This window comes from Electrophorus electricus, chromosome 26, assembly GCF_013358815.1.
Source record: "Electrophorus electricus isolate fEleEle1 chromosome 26, fEleEle1.pri, whole genome shotgun sequence".
NCBI lineage: Eukaryota > Metazoa > Chordata > Actinopteri > Gymnotiformes > Gymnotidae > Electrophorus > Electrophorus electricus.
In genome coordinates, this window is record NC_049560.1 from 3,710,495 (window position 1) to 3,727,500 (window position 17,006).

The 17,006-nt window shown below is 48.4% G+C and overlaps 1 protein-coding gene across 4 annotated transcripts in view; it reads left to right on the plus strand.

Annotated features, from left to right (window-relative positions):
* celf5a (cugbp, Elav-like family member 5a) overlaps positions 1–17,006 on the plus strand; it is a 139,236-nt gene that overhangs the window by 61,214 nt on the left and 61,016 nt on the right. For all 4 annotated transcript variants that reach the window (XM_035523372.1, XM_035523375.1, XM_035523373.1 and 1 more), the window contains exon 3: positions 13,862–13,910. In XM_035523372.1, the coding sequence (XP_035379265.1) occupies positions 13,862–13,910 (49 nt within the window). The remainder of the gene's footprint in view (positions 1–13,861; positions 13,911–17,006) is intronic.

Consider the following 17,006-nt stretch of genomic DNA (forward strand, 5'->3'; position numbering starts at 1 on the left):
ATTACTGGTGAATCTTTTTTTTTTTTTTTTTAAAGTACCGCTGTCAGAAACTACCATTTTAAAGTTATTATACAATGGTTGATAGAACCTTGCCCATAAAAATAAATACAAACCTAGTTAATTTTTTTAATGCATAGATAATAAAAGTTATGAAGTTGATGATTTGGTTTGACACTTTACTCAGTGCCAAGGCTTAATCTTTAGCATGTGTTTCATGATCAAAGAGCAGAAGAAGAAAGAGTAACACCACGTTCATCCCTCCCGGCTCACAACACAGAATCTCCTTAAAATGGTGTCAGGCTCAGTGGGGCAACGAATGCGTGCACGTGGTCATGAGCAGGTTATGAAGACAAGAAGCAGTCTATAGCAAGGGCTTAACGCAAGGGCGTGCTTTTCCAAGAGTGCCGTCGAGGAGTTTATGGGGCAGGGAGTTAATCAGTCCTGTGAAGGGGAACTGGTGAATCCAGGCAGACAGCAGACCCCGGGGCCCTGCGCTGCCCCGTCGGCCTCCACGGGCCACAGAAAATGCCACATTAACCTTTAATAGTGGTAAATGAATGCCGCACCATTCTTTCTGGAAAAGCAGCGGCCGTGTGCAGAGAGTGCTGCCCCGTCTCTGAATCGAATTTATTATCCTTGGTTTCCCGTTTCTGCGCGAGAGGGATTTATTGTTTTTGCAGGAGAGAACAGGAGAGCGAGACAGAGAGAGGCCGTGCAAACACCCGGCCCGCGTTGTGCAGACAGCACAGATGAAACACAATGTGACACACATTGACTCAGCTCTTGTTCACCAGAAACCAAACTCAGCCCGGGAGCGTCCCATTGGCTAAAGGCGGCACACGGCTTCCCAGCATTCTCTGCAGGGGCAGCATTCTCCGTATCGGTCCTAGTAGGAATATGGCTGTAACTATGCAGAGTGATTGAGCCAGTCATTAAGATGAGGACAGAGATTAGATTGAAGTCTAAGGGACAGAAGATAACCCCCCCCCCAAATGTTTTTTTTTCATCACACACTTCATTTGTTGTTGGTTTTCCACAACCAGTGAGTTCAAAGGAAATATACTAAAGTACATTGCACCTTACTATGTAAGCATATATACGCATCATACATTATTCACATGTACAAATGCGAACAAATATTTTTCTCGTCATGTCTCATTTATTGCGATACATAGAGGAGATATATTTATTTTAGTGTATGAATTATTTACCAAGCTTTAAAAAAAATCATAACATAAAGATGCAAATTATGCATTATGCAATTGTACATATTTCAGCTGCAGCTTGGACATGAATTAGTTGTTAAGAAAGTAGATTAAAAGTGAAATTGAAACATTGATACGTCTTCAAAGGTCTGCCCTCATGAATAAGTCAAGGTAAATAAACAGAGTGCTTCAGCCTGGGAAGAACGTCTGGCTGGAATATCTGCAGACCTCTTTACTGCAGACTGTCTACATTAACAGGGAGAAAACCATACGTCTTAGTCACATTTCATACCACATGCTTCATTTCCCAGCATGCACCACAAATAGGCACATGTGCTCAGCTGACGGCTAGCGGTCGTTCTGTGAGACACATCTGTAAAGGCTGATGGAAGCCTTTGAATGTGGTGACATTGGACCTTCGTTGGCAGTACACATTTGTTAAGAAACTGGAATTGTAATAATTTAATCTAAAGTAACTTCCACAGTACCTTGCCAGCGTCAATGTAAGGATGAACTCATGACATTTCAGCTTCCTGGTGAAACTGACAGCAGCATCAGATAATTAGCCTTTTTGACCAAGATCCTCAGTTCTGTGTCCCAGTTATACCACCGAGCGTGCAGTTTGGCGCAAACATGGGCCCTGTAGCACAGCAATATACCACGCTCTGTGTGTGTGTGTGTGTGTGTGTGTGTGTCCACAGGAGGTAGAGCTTGGGGTGCTCTGTGTGTGTGTGCGTGCGTGTGCGTGTATGTGCGCGCGTGTGTGTGTGCGTGCGTGCGCTCGCTGGCTGCCGCTACGGCGGCAGGGGTCATTTACATATAAATGAAAGTTGCCGATCACACGCGGCTGACCCCATTTATTTCGGCGGACAGACAGGCAGGGCTAGCTACTGCCCACGCATTGGCGAATTACTCCAAATTACCACATTTCCATCTCCACGTCGGCCCTGTCAAACAAGTGCTCATCGCAGCCACATTCTCTCTCTCTCCTCATCTTTCTCTCATTCTCTCTCTCTCCCTCTCTCTCTCCCTCTCTCCGTCTCTGCCTCTCTGCCAGCAGGAATAAGTCTAATTGTCTGCGGTGAATATAAAGAGCCTGGCACTAGCTGTGGGTGTCACCAGTGTGGCATCCTACCCTGCTGGATTTAAAAAAGTACACAGTGAGTGAGAGTGTTTCAGTACAGTGAGGGAGAGAAAGAGACAGATGGATTATGCCTAGCACACTATGGCCAGGCAGGGACACTGCTGAGAGAGAGAGAGAGAGAGAGAGAGAGAGAGAGAGAGAGAGAGAGAGAGAGAGAGAGAGAGAGAGAGAGAGAGAGAGAGAGAGAGAGAAAGAGAAAGAGAGAGAAAGAGAGAGAGAGAGAGAGAAAAGAGAAAGAGAGAGAGAGCGAGAGAGAGAGAGAGAGAGAGAGAGAGAGAGAGAGAGACAGAGAGAGAGAGAGAGAGAGAGAGAGAGAGAGAGAGAGAGAGAGAGAGAGAGAGAGAGAGAGAGCTAATTTAAAAACTCACAAGACACCTAGTTTATGTCCCTTTCAGAATCACCTTGCTTTACATCAGAGTGAAATGCTGAACTCCCCAAAAGCAGTAACATGTCTATGGCTTTGGGACTGCAATTCTTTCTCCTACCGATAATCAACCACCATACACCCTTTAATCAACAAAAGTAAAAAACAGCTGCTGGCCAAGTCATCGATGGTCTTCACTGTCACGTGTTAAAGCCCCTACAAGTACAAATTCATTCTCACCCCTTCAGCACTCTGCTGAGAGAAACCCACCAGAAGACCCTCCACGCCCCCAGCCCCGAGGCACGGGAGCAGGGGACCGAGCTAGCCCCGTCTGGAGAACAGAGAACGTCCCACCCGCCGCCTATGACTTCAGAGTGTCTGGGAGAGGCAATCACTGCTTACAGCACAAAGATCAGTGGAGGAAACCCGGAGCATTTCGCGCATTGTCCAGAAGCCCGCGGCTTGGCGAGATAGGCCCGCAGACTTCTATCACTATAGTAGGCCGTCTGAAATGAGAATCGCTCTCTTCGTGTAGGTCAAGTGGCCGGACTGTGGCGGGGGCCCGCGATCGCGCCTGTCCGGCCACTAATGTCAGCAGTGACATTGGGATTCTATTATTGGCGTAGGGAGCAGAGCTGGCCCAGAGCCCCGCGCTGCGCCCATAATTGATCTGTCATGGAAGATGCCCCCACAACCCTCCCACGAGGCTTCTGTTAGAATCACCCGAAAGCCCAGCCTGCCTCACCGCGCTACGCCCCGAGAATGGAGCGCAGAAAGCGCCCTGAAGGTCACACCCAGACACGGGCGCGGCAGAATAAAGAGGCCTCGGGACGCTGGATGCCGGCCATAATTGCCAGTGAACAGCGGGTTATTTGATATTGATCCTCAATGAGGAAAATCCATGATGTCTATGCAGGCTGTTTACCTCTCAGCTCGATGACACGCGGCCGCTCAATAGCGGCTCGCTCCGGGCGCGAGGAAGAGCCGGCTCTCTCTCCACTCTCATTTGAATGGGTGAATAGTTATCGCCCCTGCAGCCGCTGTCTGCCTCATTTGTATTTTTAGTGAATTACCCCGGATGCGCAACCTGAACCTACTTAAGCGTGTCACTTAGCATTTGTTGAAGTTTCGCCGAGACACAGGGCTCATCAGGTTTCAGTGGGGGAGTCTGCGGTTAAGTGGCCACTTGTCATATTTATTTATTTATTTTTCCTCAAAAATAAATAAATAAATAAAAAAAATCTTTATCCCGGCCCCCCTTTTTGTGCCGAAATGCGATGCCTGCGGTGACTGTCTAAGCCGTTTAAATGCGGCCGGAGGACGGGGGGAAGGTGAGCGCGTCAGCTAGCGCATGGCGCGGTAATCCCGCTAAAGTGTTATTAGATTGCATTCGTTGTGGTTTCCTTCTGCACCAGCCGTCGTGTGTTAACTGCGGGGATCTGAAGGGCATTCTTCAGCAAAGACGGCCGCCGCCGCCGCAAAGCTGCCGTATCCGAGCGCAATTTGAATAATCTTAACCGTGTTTACACATAGTCATAAGGCACTTAATCCTTTCGACTCCCACCGTTAAGTATCGCACCCATGAACACCCGGTGTATATAAATTAACAGTGTGAAAGTACAAACAGTACAGAATATTGAAATCGGCCTACGGGGTGATCCAACCAACCACCGCCCCCACCCTCTGTGTTAGGGAGACACTTTCTGGTGTTGCATTTCATACATTTGGTATGCATGAAAATCTCTCACAAATCCATGATATATATTATAAATGAACTCGCTGATTGTCATAGGTACATAAAATCTTACATGCCTCCCCCTCCAAAACACACACAACACACACACTCAAGTACATGTGTGCACTTTTACACATGCGTGTGCACAGACAGACACACACACATGCACAGAAGATTTGTTACATTTTGCGCATTTAACATGTTTGAGCTGGCGTAACTGTCCGATATGAATCGGTGATATGCCTTTCTCTGTGTTACACGCTCATCCCAAGCAGACGGTTCAAACCGCACTACGTTCCGTAGTTCAGTGCGAGGGCGGTGGATCAAACAACGGAGCTGTTTTTAAAAAGTCTTTCTGGAAGCTCAAAGCCAAGCATGGTAAACTTTTAAAAAGAATAAACAAATTGAAATGCAGGAATAATTGAGTAATATACAGACAGAGACACATCGAAGTGTTTGCTGTAAAGTCTGAAACCCTGTTCAAGCCTGTGGGACAGAATGAACGAAAAATTATATATATATTGAAAAATATTCATACCCTGGTTGATTCATGCCCAGACTAAAGCATGTTTGCTGCATGTGTGTGCCATTGGTTTTGGTTCTGTTACTGTATCAGAAAAGGCTGCAATAGTTTATTGGTAGTGTTTATTATTATTATTATTATTATTATTGCTAGCATCTGTTTAACCTTGATCGTTTTATGACAATATAGTGCAGTAACTAACTAACTAAACTGAATCACCCTGGTGTGTGAGAGTGAGACAAACCGGACAATGTTTCAGGCCAAGACGTTGTCTGCAGTTGTCCTTTCACAAACGTAGTAGGCTATTTGATCCCAGCAGGACACTGTCTATGTCAGGTGCATTCTCGCTGCTGGAAATACTCCGTTTGTTTAGAGGAGGGTTGAGGCCTGTGTGGGAGGCATGGTGGGACACAAAACGTACACTGTGGAAATCACAGTGTTGTGTTCACAGATAAACAGCGAGAGCGAGAGTTCCTTGGAAAGAAAGGGCTCTCTCTCCCTCTCTCTCTCTCTCTCTCTCGCTCTCTCTCTCTCTCTCGCTCTCTCTCTCTCTCTCTCTCTCTCTCTCTCACTCTCTCTCTCTCTCTCTCTCTCTCTCTCACTCTCTCTCTCTCTCTCTCTCTCCCTCTCTCTCTCTCTCTCTCTCTCGCTCTCTCTCTCTCTCTCCCTCTCTCTCTCACTCTCTCTCTCTCTCTCTCTCTCTCTCTCTCTCTCTCTCTCTCTCTCTCACACACACACACACACACGTGCGCAAACTACTTAAAAATCTTTTGTTTTGCGCTCCTTCGCCGGACGGTCTAAACTCGCCTGGGGCTCCTCGGCCTGGTGCAGACCCCGCCCTAATCCGGCACCCTGCTTCACAAGGCATGTGAGGTGCCCGGACTAATCGATCACCCCATTAATTCTACTTAGCAGTACAAGTGTGGATTTTAGCAGCCCACAGAGGCCACCTGTGCAGACGCGGGTCACCTCCACACCTCTTAAGGTCTGCATTGATTTTCAGCAGGACTTATTTCACCACGCCTGCATGCGCTGAGCCTCAGATGAAGATGAACTGGGAGACTAAATCTCTTTCTTTAGACCTCTTTTTCACTCCTTTGCTGCTTCTAGTCTTCCTTTCCTTTCCTCTCGATCTTTTCTCATCTCCCTTTTTCTTTCTCTTTTCCTCTCTTGCTCTCCCTCCATTCTCTCGTTCCCCCCCCCCCCCCCATGTTTTCAGTGCAGTGTAGCTATGGAAGAATTATTTGGTCAATTACTGTCAGTAAACCGACGTGCTCTGTTAGATCGGGGGAGCAGGAAGACGATCGCTCACAGGTCTCCGAATGTTTATGGTTTGTGTGTAGCGTGAGTGAGCCATTAGTGCCTGCATTTTCACTCTGCTGTGATCACGGTAATGTCCTGACAGCAACACTGACCTGTGAAATCTGGCCCCGTGTTGCGGCTCTGCGGCTGACATAAGAGCTCCAGCATGGCGAAGGTGAACGCGGCAGGTTTTAGCGCGGCTCCGCATCCCTTCCAACCAAGCGGGGGGAGCATGTGACCTTTATTAAATCTGATTAAATTATTAAACACAGCAAAGCAGGGCCTTTGGAGTGGGTGGAGGTGGGAGTTCAGTTCACGCCGAGCGCAGCGTCTCCCCCTCTCGCTCTGTTTCTCATCCTCTTTCTCTCTTTTGTGTTTCGCCGCTGACGATGAAGTCCACCTTAAGTGCAGTGCAGCCTTATGAATAAATGTATGGATGCAAATGTCCTGACCTGGATGGTGGGCGTCTGTCAGTTAGACAGCAGAGAGACGCGCGTAGGGCTGGGCGCGGCATATGGAAGCGGCTGTAGCCGTGCCATGGCGCTCAGGCCGAGCCAGGCTGCCAGAGCTGCTGGAGGCACCGGAGGCTGAGCCAGCAGGCCCGTGCCCAGGAAGAGGGGCCCATTGTGGGGGTGGAGAAGTTAAAGGACAGGCTCTCCTGGTTCAGTAGTCTTGATCCAGCCTTCCCCTACCCAACCCCCTCAACCCCCCAACATGAAGTGACCCAGATACTGTGTGAGTTTGGGCTGCCCCAAAGTCACCCCACACACCCACACACACAAAAACACCCATCAAAAGCTGAAAAGACTTAAGGTGGTAGTGCCTTCAGGTGCTGGTTCTCCCTGGCCCCCTGTGTTGGCACTGTCAGAGGTACTATAGCTGGGGAGAGGCAGCGCAGAGCTCAGTCGAACCTCATCTGTGAACTCAGGTCTGCCTCACACTCATCCTGCCACCTTGGCTTTACCATTGACCCTCATGCTGGCTAAACAGAAGACTGCAGGGGTGACATTTCTGGGACACAGCCAGACCTGCAACAGCAGTAAATATGGAGGGCGTTTCTCTTTATTTACTGTCCAAACGATACAGACGTGTTTGCAACTGCACACTGTTGTACTGTGTGTTCCTGGTTCAGCTGAACTCACAGTGTAACGTGTTACGACGTGTTACGGTTCGCTTGTAACAGTTCCGTGATGATGTGTTCCTGTCCATAAAATAAGAAAAGATGGAATTATTATCCCACTTGGCTGCGTTCCAGAGAGGCCAGTGGGATTAAAGTGGGCTATAAATGAGGTCTGTGCTGTAGAGGGGAAGTACCAGCCTGTGTACGGCGGTACAGCGTGGAGAACTGGGTGGAGAACTGGGTGGAGAACTGGGTGGAGGATATAGCCTTGGATTAGAAATGCAGGCAGATGGACAGAGCATACTGGTGCCTGTCTGAGTTCTGGCCTGGACTCTACACACACACACAAAAACAAACAGCACACACACACACACACACACACACACACATATACTTGCTCCACGAAATTACACAACGATCAGTTGCTTTGCTATTGACTGTCAAGGCAAGTGCAAACCAGTTGTGTGTGTGTGTGTGTGTGTGTGTGTGTGTTTGGGACAGATAAATGGATAAGCATAGATCAGGGGAGACTTGCTGCTGAACTAGGGTTCATCGCGGGGTAAAAGACAAGTGACCAGAGAGAGGAGAATTGCTTGGGTTGTTCCAGTGCAATGTTCTTCTGACACAGAGCCGAGTGTATGGTTTTACATATAGGTCACCTCAGCCACGCAGCGCAGAGCCGAGCCCATAATCATTCACCAACTACACACACCAACCAGCTTTATCGTGATCGCAGTCTTTTTCTCGCGCACGTCTTCTCCTCTCTTCCATGTTCGCCGTTTCTAACCCTTTCATCCCTTTTCATCCGCTATCTTTCACATTCCCCCTTTTCTCTGTGCGTTCGCCACCTCTTTGCCTCCTCTTCCTCTCGTGCCTCCGCCGTGATCGCTCCTCTTCCTCCTCCTCTTCTCCTCGTCCTGCTGCTGGAGTGTCCACCCGGGGTGGTGCGGCTCATGCGGTTCACGCTGGGTAAGGGGGAAAATAAAAAAGTGCAAGCCACGGTGAATTGCTAATAGGCTATCATCGCTCCGAGCAGGGTGGGAGCTGTGAGGGAGGGGGGGGGGGGGGGGGGGGCGTTGCGCGGAGGACCGCAGCACATTAAAGAAACGTCAACTCGGCATAGGTGCGCCGAGAATTATGGGTCACTGGCTGGGAAGCCGTGTCGACTGCCTACTGGCCAGGGGAGCGCCCTGTAACCTGTCACAGTCCGCAGTACGGCTTCCCTGGCTTCCGGGATGGTCCCGCAACTTCCAGGACACAGTGTAGTGCGGGACCACTGGCAGAGATCGGCACTGGCACCCCATTAGCATGTCACACGTGCAAGATCGAATGCAAATGGTTTAACACGTATTTTACTTCAAGCAAACCACCCATGATTCTTTTTGCTCTTTGGGAAAAGCTTAGCATCTAAAAAACAAAGAGGAACAGGGGCAGCAGAGGTCAGATGCAACGGTACGGTTCTTCTCCAGGATTCCTCAGCTGACTTAACTTCAGCTCCGAGCTACAATCGTTACCTCATCACGCTTGTGTGTCAGTGACGCTTTCCTTCTGATTATACAAAGGGTCTAGTAATGAGAGGTCAGCCTCACCCATCCTCACTGTCTTTCTCTGTCCGCCGGGATCTCGACTTGTTCTTATCCATGCCCAGCTCTGAGAGTGGCCAGGCTGACCCACCACCAGCTGGCGTGGACCCTGGGTCACTCAAAGTGCTTCGTGCGCACCCACATCTCTTGATTCTTATTGTTTCTTAATTCTTATCTTGATGCCTTATTTTTTTGGAGTCTTTTTCCACACAGTGAGGTGCTGGCACACTAAGAAGAGAAAGACTTCAGCTCGGTGCAAACTTGGAGGGACAGCACTTCTGAAATGCAGATCTGATGCTGAGTGCGCTGACTTGCTGTTATAAAGCTGTCAGAGTGACCTTTGTGAAAGGACCACGAGGAGCCGCGGAGAAGAATGAAGTTGTTTCAGGTGTTTGTGATGTCAGCAGTCAGTAGAAGGTTCTGTGGACGAAGCTCCAGTGCTGAGTGGCTCTTACCCATAGTGGATCTGAAGACATTCTTGGCTTGGGATCCTGCCTTTGACAAGCCAGAAGAGTCAAGCTCTTATCAGTAGTTCCACAGTGGTGCTGGAAGGAAACCATCTTGGACAAACACACACACACACACACACACACACACACACACACACACACACACACACGCACACGCACACACAAACAGAGTCTAGTATGCACACAGGCAGTTCCTATCTTAGCTTCTCTTTGTAGCTCATCTGTTTTCTCACGTTCCTCTGCCTCATTCTCGTCCTTCAAGAGGATCCAGAAAACAAATGAGTTCTCCATTAAATCAAATCTAACCTGAGCCAGGAGAGGAGAAATGGCATTTTCCTGCCTTCATCTCTGTCTCTCTCTCTCTCTCTCTCTCTCTCTGTCTGTTTGTCTCTCCATCTCTCTCTCTCTGTCTATCTGTCTCACTCTCTGTCTCTCTAGATCTTTCTTTCTCTGTCTGTCTCTCTCACTATCTGTCTCACATCCTTCCTTCCTCTAGTGTAATAGATTTATTAGGTGAGCTTAGGCCCTGGGCTGGCACCACTCAGCACACTTTTAAATCAATAATTGGAAATATTAATTATCACAGCTGGGATGCTCCATTTGATCATGTTTATTTCCCTATTAGGAGTAACTGAGGGGAGGGAGGCCACTTTGATGGCGTGCAAATGCTTATTAATGATCAGGGGATGGGGCGTAGGATGTTATCTCATACTAACCCACAGCTGGCTAAACGTCAGGCATCTCCACACACACATGCCCACGCGCACTCACACACACATGCACACACACACACACACATGCACACCTATGTAACCACTGTAAAAGCTTCAAATAAGCTATCAGAGTATATGGAATTTAAGAGTATATGGAATTTAATTACATCTCCTCCATCTTCATCCAAATGATCACAGTACCAAGACTGACGTGCTGGTTTCTTGCAGTCTTGTGTCTCTGTGATGAGTCCTGTCTTTATTCCTCCTGATACTTGTTTTTTTACAGGCACTGTTTTTCAAACAAGATCAGTTAAGTTCATGTTATAAGACATGTATAGCAGATGAAGTATGATGAGTAACACCTAAAAATCTGTTTTGCTCCAACAGCACTTTATGTTCATCACACCTCTTCTTATGTGTGCCCACGCAAAACGTCATTGTTTCTGAAACCTTATATCATTAAGAGAGAGAAAAAAAAAAATTAAAATACTTTTTACACCTTAACTAAGGTTGTTGCCTGACTCTAAAATTCATTCATATTGTCTCCACCAGCTGCTCCTTGTGTGAATAATCACCATCCCGCAAAACCAACGTTAGTTTTCTTGCACATTTATCATATACAGAAGCAAACAGGTGCCGTCCAGATTTGGCTCCCAGCAGCCTGTAATATGCTGATTGTTCTGGATTTACATCCACTGGTGCCCGGCAGCACATAATCAAACGTAACTACGAGAAGCGAGCCCTTATGTCTGCGCAGAATAGCTGCCACACCATAACCTCCACCCACGCCACCCCCAGCACCCCCGTTTACACCATTTGACCGGCTTCTATTTAAAAAAACAAAACAAAACAAAAAACCCACCCCTGCTATAGTAAACACTGGGATTACCTGTGTGTGCCTGTATGCACGAAGAGACAGGTGGTAATACCCCAACCAAAATGGAACACATTCAAATCGCATTTGGAGTCCTCTGAAGAGAAGCTCCCGGATCGGGGGGAGAACGTGGCAGCGTGCGCGTCATCACGAGCGGTCGACGCCCTGCTGTCGGCACACCGGGGGGATTCGGATTGTTCCGCCGCACTCAAACAACGGATTTGGAGAATGCGGGGACGCAAACGCGGGGGAGAGCTCAGCGCGCCATGCCTGAGTGTGTCTTTCTGCAAGCAAGACTCCATCAGCATATGTGTGGGAGCATTAGGGTGGAGTCTAGACTGAAGAAATGCCACTCAGCTGAGGAGGAATCTTATCTGTCTGCTGCAGGCATCTCTCCCTCTCTGCCTGTGCCCCCTCCTTCCACGCCTCCACGCCTCCACCCTTTTGCCTCTGCCTTCATATATCGACTGTTCCAAATTCAGCCGAGCCTCCTCGAATCCATCACAATTAGAGCGCGTGTTGTGATTTGGGGAGAACGGCAGCACGAGGCGATCCCCTCTGTGCCTCCGTTTCATCATACGAGTAAAGGAGGTTTTCCAGTGTGAACGCACAGAGCGGTGGAGGGTAGGCGCGGGGGTCTCTCAGGACCCCGGTAACCGGTTTCCCTGACAACAGCATGAGTTCATCAACTGTTGGTCTTTGTTTTGCGTGTGATCGCGTGCGCGCCCACGTGCGTGTTGTGACTGTGCATATAATAATAGAGAGTGCGCCTGTTGGATGTCTGTCCATGCCATTAGAGGGGAGAAGAACGTGATAAACTGAACATCGTCGATTCCACACGCGCAGGAGGCAGAGGGGTGGGGCGGGGGGGGGCTTGAAGACATCGCCCGCAAACAAACAACCCATTACTGCTACATTTTATGGCCTGGACAGTGACTAGTTTCAGACACACCTCCATAAAGCTTGCGAGTAAGGCCGATGTCTGTGGAATTCATCTCCGCGATGGGTGCTCGCGCTCGTCACGGCACTCGCGGGACTGAAGGGGGAAAAAAAGCCGCGCGCTCCATTACGGGACACGTTGGCAGTGTCGCACGTGCCTTGCGATGCACTGAAGAGGGCAGCCAGTGCAGCTGCTGCGGATCTTTCGCCGGCGCCGCTGTTTGCGTATCGTCGTTTCCAGTTTTTACATTTTTATTTGATTTTTTATGACCAGAAGCTTCTGAGGCACCGAGAAAAGCTCGGTCCTCTTCAGTTTAGATGCAGAAGAACTAGCAATCCTTCTTGTTTGAAACTTTGGGATCGCTGTGCCCTTAGTGGCGTTAACCACAGAGTCCAAGACAAAGAGGCAGAAGTAAGCCCGGTCCCAGAAAGGTGCGCCTCTTTCCTCTCTCCCCCTTGCTTAGACAGACCTAGCCCCAGCTAGTTATTATTTACGATGGATAAATTTATGGAATAATTCCTTTGAGGAAGGTTATTCGGCTCCTCAAGGTGAAAATGGATATGTTTAGCACTTAATGAATCTGGCTTGGCTCTCTCCACCCATATATCAGCATGTTATTAAGCCGTTTTAAAATCCCATTATGGTGTTTCTCCTTGAACAAGTCATGCTTTTATGGGACTGGCCTGTCTTTAAAACTGACCTCTTTCAGTTCGCCTCCAGAGTTGGACACTAAAAGAAAATATGTTGGAGAGAGAGAAAAAATGTTGATCCTGGACTCCCTCGGATATTTTTTTCAGGGGTTTTCAGGGGTATTTTTCAGACTCAGAATGCGTGTGGGAGCAGTGGTGGTGTGGTAATAAAATGATTTCAGATGGCTGAGAAGGCTGTTAGGAGCACGGATTTGGGGCAGCTCGACACGATGCAGCCAATCGCAGCTCTTCATCGAAATTCAGCCGGTGTTGCTATGAACAGGTTGCTATGGATCCATTAAAAGCTTCAGTGGGTGAATTACTATAAAGGGTACATGACTCTCTTGTTTCTTGCAAAATATCTTTAGTTGCAACAATTCTTTGGTGTGATTTAGACTTAAATATTGCATTCTTTCATTTTTATAGTGCAGTTATACTCTATTTTAGATTTTATAGATATTTATTGTACCTAAGACTTGCACTTCCAGAGAGTGTTTCAATTTCATCTTACATTGGCCTCTTGGTGCTGTGTTGTAAATCGTGGCACTTGTTGAAATTATGCTGAAACTGTGCCAGTCATTCCATTTTCAGACATCTTAGGTCTTTAATTAGTCCTCAGAGATATTTAAATATTGATTTATATAAATAGGTTTGAGCAATGTATGGGACAGGGTGGGAGACTTTTATTTTGGCTCTTTTTTTTTTGGTTGCTTAGGTGAGATCAGTATGAGAAACCGGTCAGGACAAACTAGTCAAGTAAAAATAACGAGAAAGAGACGAAACAGTGGGAGAAAACACGACACATAAAGACTGCGGTGACAGAGGTGTGTAATCCAGCGAAGGCCATTCTTATCAGGCTCCAGTGGATTACTGGGAGCCTCCTAACCACAGAATTCTCGCTTGCCGACACTCCCCACAGCCACAGGGACGGGGATCGATAGGTCGGCATTGATCCGCCGTTCCCCCGAGGCCGCCTTCAATTTTATTGTTGTTGCATTTCACTTTCCCCCGCGCCGTTACGGCCGTGCTCCCGAGGCATCACGCGCGGAGAAAAACCTCCACTTCCTCCGCCTGGCGCGAGCAGACGTGGCCGGGCCTCGCGCTTGCGTTTGGAGGAGTGCCCGGTGCCCGGAGGCTCGGGGCATACGGCGATGATGCTGACTAACCCCTCTGTCTCTCCGCTCTTCCTCTTTCCACAGATGACTCGGCCCATCCAGGTGAAGCCGGCTGACAGCGAGAGCCGTGGAGGTAGCTGCCGCTTTTTTCCTCATGCTATCTTTCTTTTGTTCTTTTAAAAAAAATATTGCTGCATTTTTCTTCTTTTTGGTCTTGCCCCCCCCCTTCCCCGTGTGTTTGCCTAAACCCCGCCCCCTTCCCCAGCTGTCTGTCCTTCTGATGGATGTCCAAAGTATTCATTTTAATTAAGGAGGACGTGGTTCTACTGAGCAGAAAGGGAAGTGGCTTCTGCTGCCTGTCTAACCTTGCCTCCCCTGCCAAGCCCATTAACGACACACTGTAAATTAAAAAGTAATTAGCCGGGATATTGGGACGGGAGCCCCGGGCCCCAAACTCCCAACTAGCTGTCTGGTCAAGCGGAGGGGTATATTGTAAACAAGAGGTGTAAAGCGCTCCGGGGAAACGAGGGGGTTGGAGAGGAGACACGCAGCTGCCAGACAATCAATTACAGCTGGAGCTTTTGCCAAGACCTTCATTTACTCATCCTTAATTCAGTCTCCTTTGAACTCTGCCTCGCGGTTTGTTTGTTTTTGTATGCGGATATGCATGTCATGCGTGTCATGTGCGGCTGGATTTATTCAGCGTGATGGCGTGTGAAGGAGTGCCTGGTTTTCCAGCACATCTCTGCTAGTACACAGTTGTCCTGCATAGAGGGTGCAGATATCCAGGCTTATGCTGTAATGCGTACTGAACCGGTCCGTCATTCGTAAGACTCAAAATGGAAAACTTTTCGTGTCTTTCTGGAAGAGTTCCCAATTTGGCTTCCTGGTTTTCCCACCACCAAAATGGTCCATCCCAGCGGCAGACAGGCAGTTCTTGCTCTGTGGAGATTGATGGCCCATAAAGCCCCATTGATTTTGCCATTGTGGAGGTGTGTGTTCGCATTAACCACGACACTCAGCTGTCTTTGGGCTTCCCTGCAAGTGGCCGGCTTTAGCGCTCCCCAGACCCTGCTTGGCTCTCCTCAGACTCCCTGATTGCCTGACTCCTGGTGATCCTGCCTGGGATGGACCCAATAGTTACACATCATCTTAAATGAACAGGTCAGAGTAGCACCTCAGGAGCAATCCAACACCACTGTGACTTTAACGGTTTGGCAGGATTTCTAACCATCTCCAGGTCTGCCCCTGTTTGCCCCTCCCACGCAACCATGCCAGAACTGCTCTGGGAGCATGCCGGAGCCAGATGCTAGCGCTCTCAGTCTACTGCTCCAGAGCTGCTCTGGGAGCATGCCGGAGCCACACACTAGCACTCTCAGTTTACGGCTCCAGAGCTGCTCTGGGAGCGTGGTGGAGCCACACGCTAACGCTCTCAGTCTACCGCTCCAGAGCTGCTCTGGGAGCATGGTGGAGCCACACGCTAACACTCTCAGTCTACCGCTCCAGAGCTGCTCTGGGAGCATGGTGGAGCCACATGCTAGCGCTCTCAGTCTACTTGGGCATGTCCTCCACTCCCCAAGGTAGTGGAGGATCCACGCAGAAGATCTTAATTATGTTTCTCGCAATATGATGCCTAGGATGGACACTGGTTGTTCTCTGGGGTTGTAGCAGGTTAGCCGGAGGAACCCAGAGTGCCTTCCATTCTAATTACTCTCTTAATCTCATTAGTTGGTTTAAAGGTCACTGTACCTCTTTGACGGGAAAAGCAAAATCATGTCCTCAGAAGGGCCCTTTTAAACCTCAGGAAACCTCAGCCCAGAAGGACTATCTGTCTCCAGTTATTAAGACTGCAAAGATAATGTGATTAAAATTTCCTTCTCAGTTCTTTTTTTTCATTATTACAATCAGATGTCTCTGATGTTCATATGCATAAAAAATCTCCTCGATAGCTTATCTGCTTGACATGCTGCCTGGTTAAATTAAGATGGTGGTTATCATTTAAAAATACCCTGAATTATGACAGGTTGCAACCTTGAATTTATGAGGACACATTAACTGGTTGTGATATTACTGCTGTCAGTAGAAAGCAATTATCATTTCAGCACACTTAATGCAAGATGAAACCTTCATCTTGGATGCTATACTACAGAGGAAATTATTTTGTTGAGGAAAAAATGTCTAGAACTAGAACATAAGTGCTGAGAAAAGGCAGCTTTTCAGTCTACTGGCCCAGCAACTCATAATGATGGAAAGCATATGGGAATGTGAATCCTGAAAATTAAAATGAGGAATTATTTGTCTGAGAACTTCCAATACATCACCCATGTTGTTCTTTTTACTCCTCTACCTGACCATATGTTTATTGAACACTATTCTCTCCCTGTTCTAACACACCCCTCACACAATCTCTCTCTCTCTCTCTCTCTCTCTCTCTCTCTCTCTAGTCATCTCTCCCCTGGTGCTCCAATATGAAACAGATTGATTTTGCTTCAGAGGCAAGGCAGACGACTGGCACTGGCTAGATATAAAGGTGGTTGCTATTGCTTTTTGAAGGGCTGTTCAATGCTCCTCGGAGTCCCTTGAACCCTAACAGCGGATAAATCAGCTTTAGACACTTTGATTTCCACCCTCCATATTCCCAGTTCTTTGTCCAGTTGCCCCCAAAAACACTCACCTTCCGGTCTCCTTTTGACTGGGTCCAGAAGGCAGTTTCCATTCTTTAAACCGCTTCTCTGTCTCTCAGTCCGTCTGTCCTGCAGCCTGGTTGTGGTCAATAGTCAGAGGGTTGCCCCTCAGGGTTTGAATCCAGGCCATGTCCTACCCCACACGTGCGCATGCGCTCGGACACGCCCACAGGCGGGGCCTCCACCTGCGCCACGGCGTCCTGCTTTGTTCCGGCCTAGGCTCAAGTCTGGCCGCCTCCGGCTGTGTTTATTATGTTAGCTGCAGTCTGAAGGAAGGAGAATGCCTCGAAGAGGGGAAACGGTGCTGGCCAAGGGAAACAGAGAGCATCTGCATATTCCTGTCTGGAGTAACGAGTCCACACACACACACATCAGCGGCAGTTTACAGGCTCAAGATCTGTGCTTCACATCAGCTTGAAAAAAGCTTGAAATCAGCCTGAACCCCCCCCACCCCCCATTAAATAGCTTTGTTGACTCCCTTCTGCCGAGCAGCACGGCCTCGGCTAAGGAAAAGGGCAAATGAGAGGGCAGCGTGGTGGCAGCTC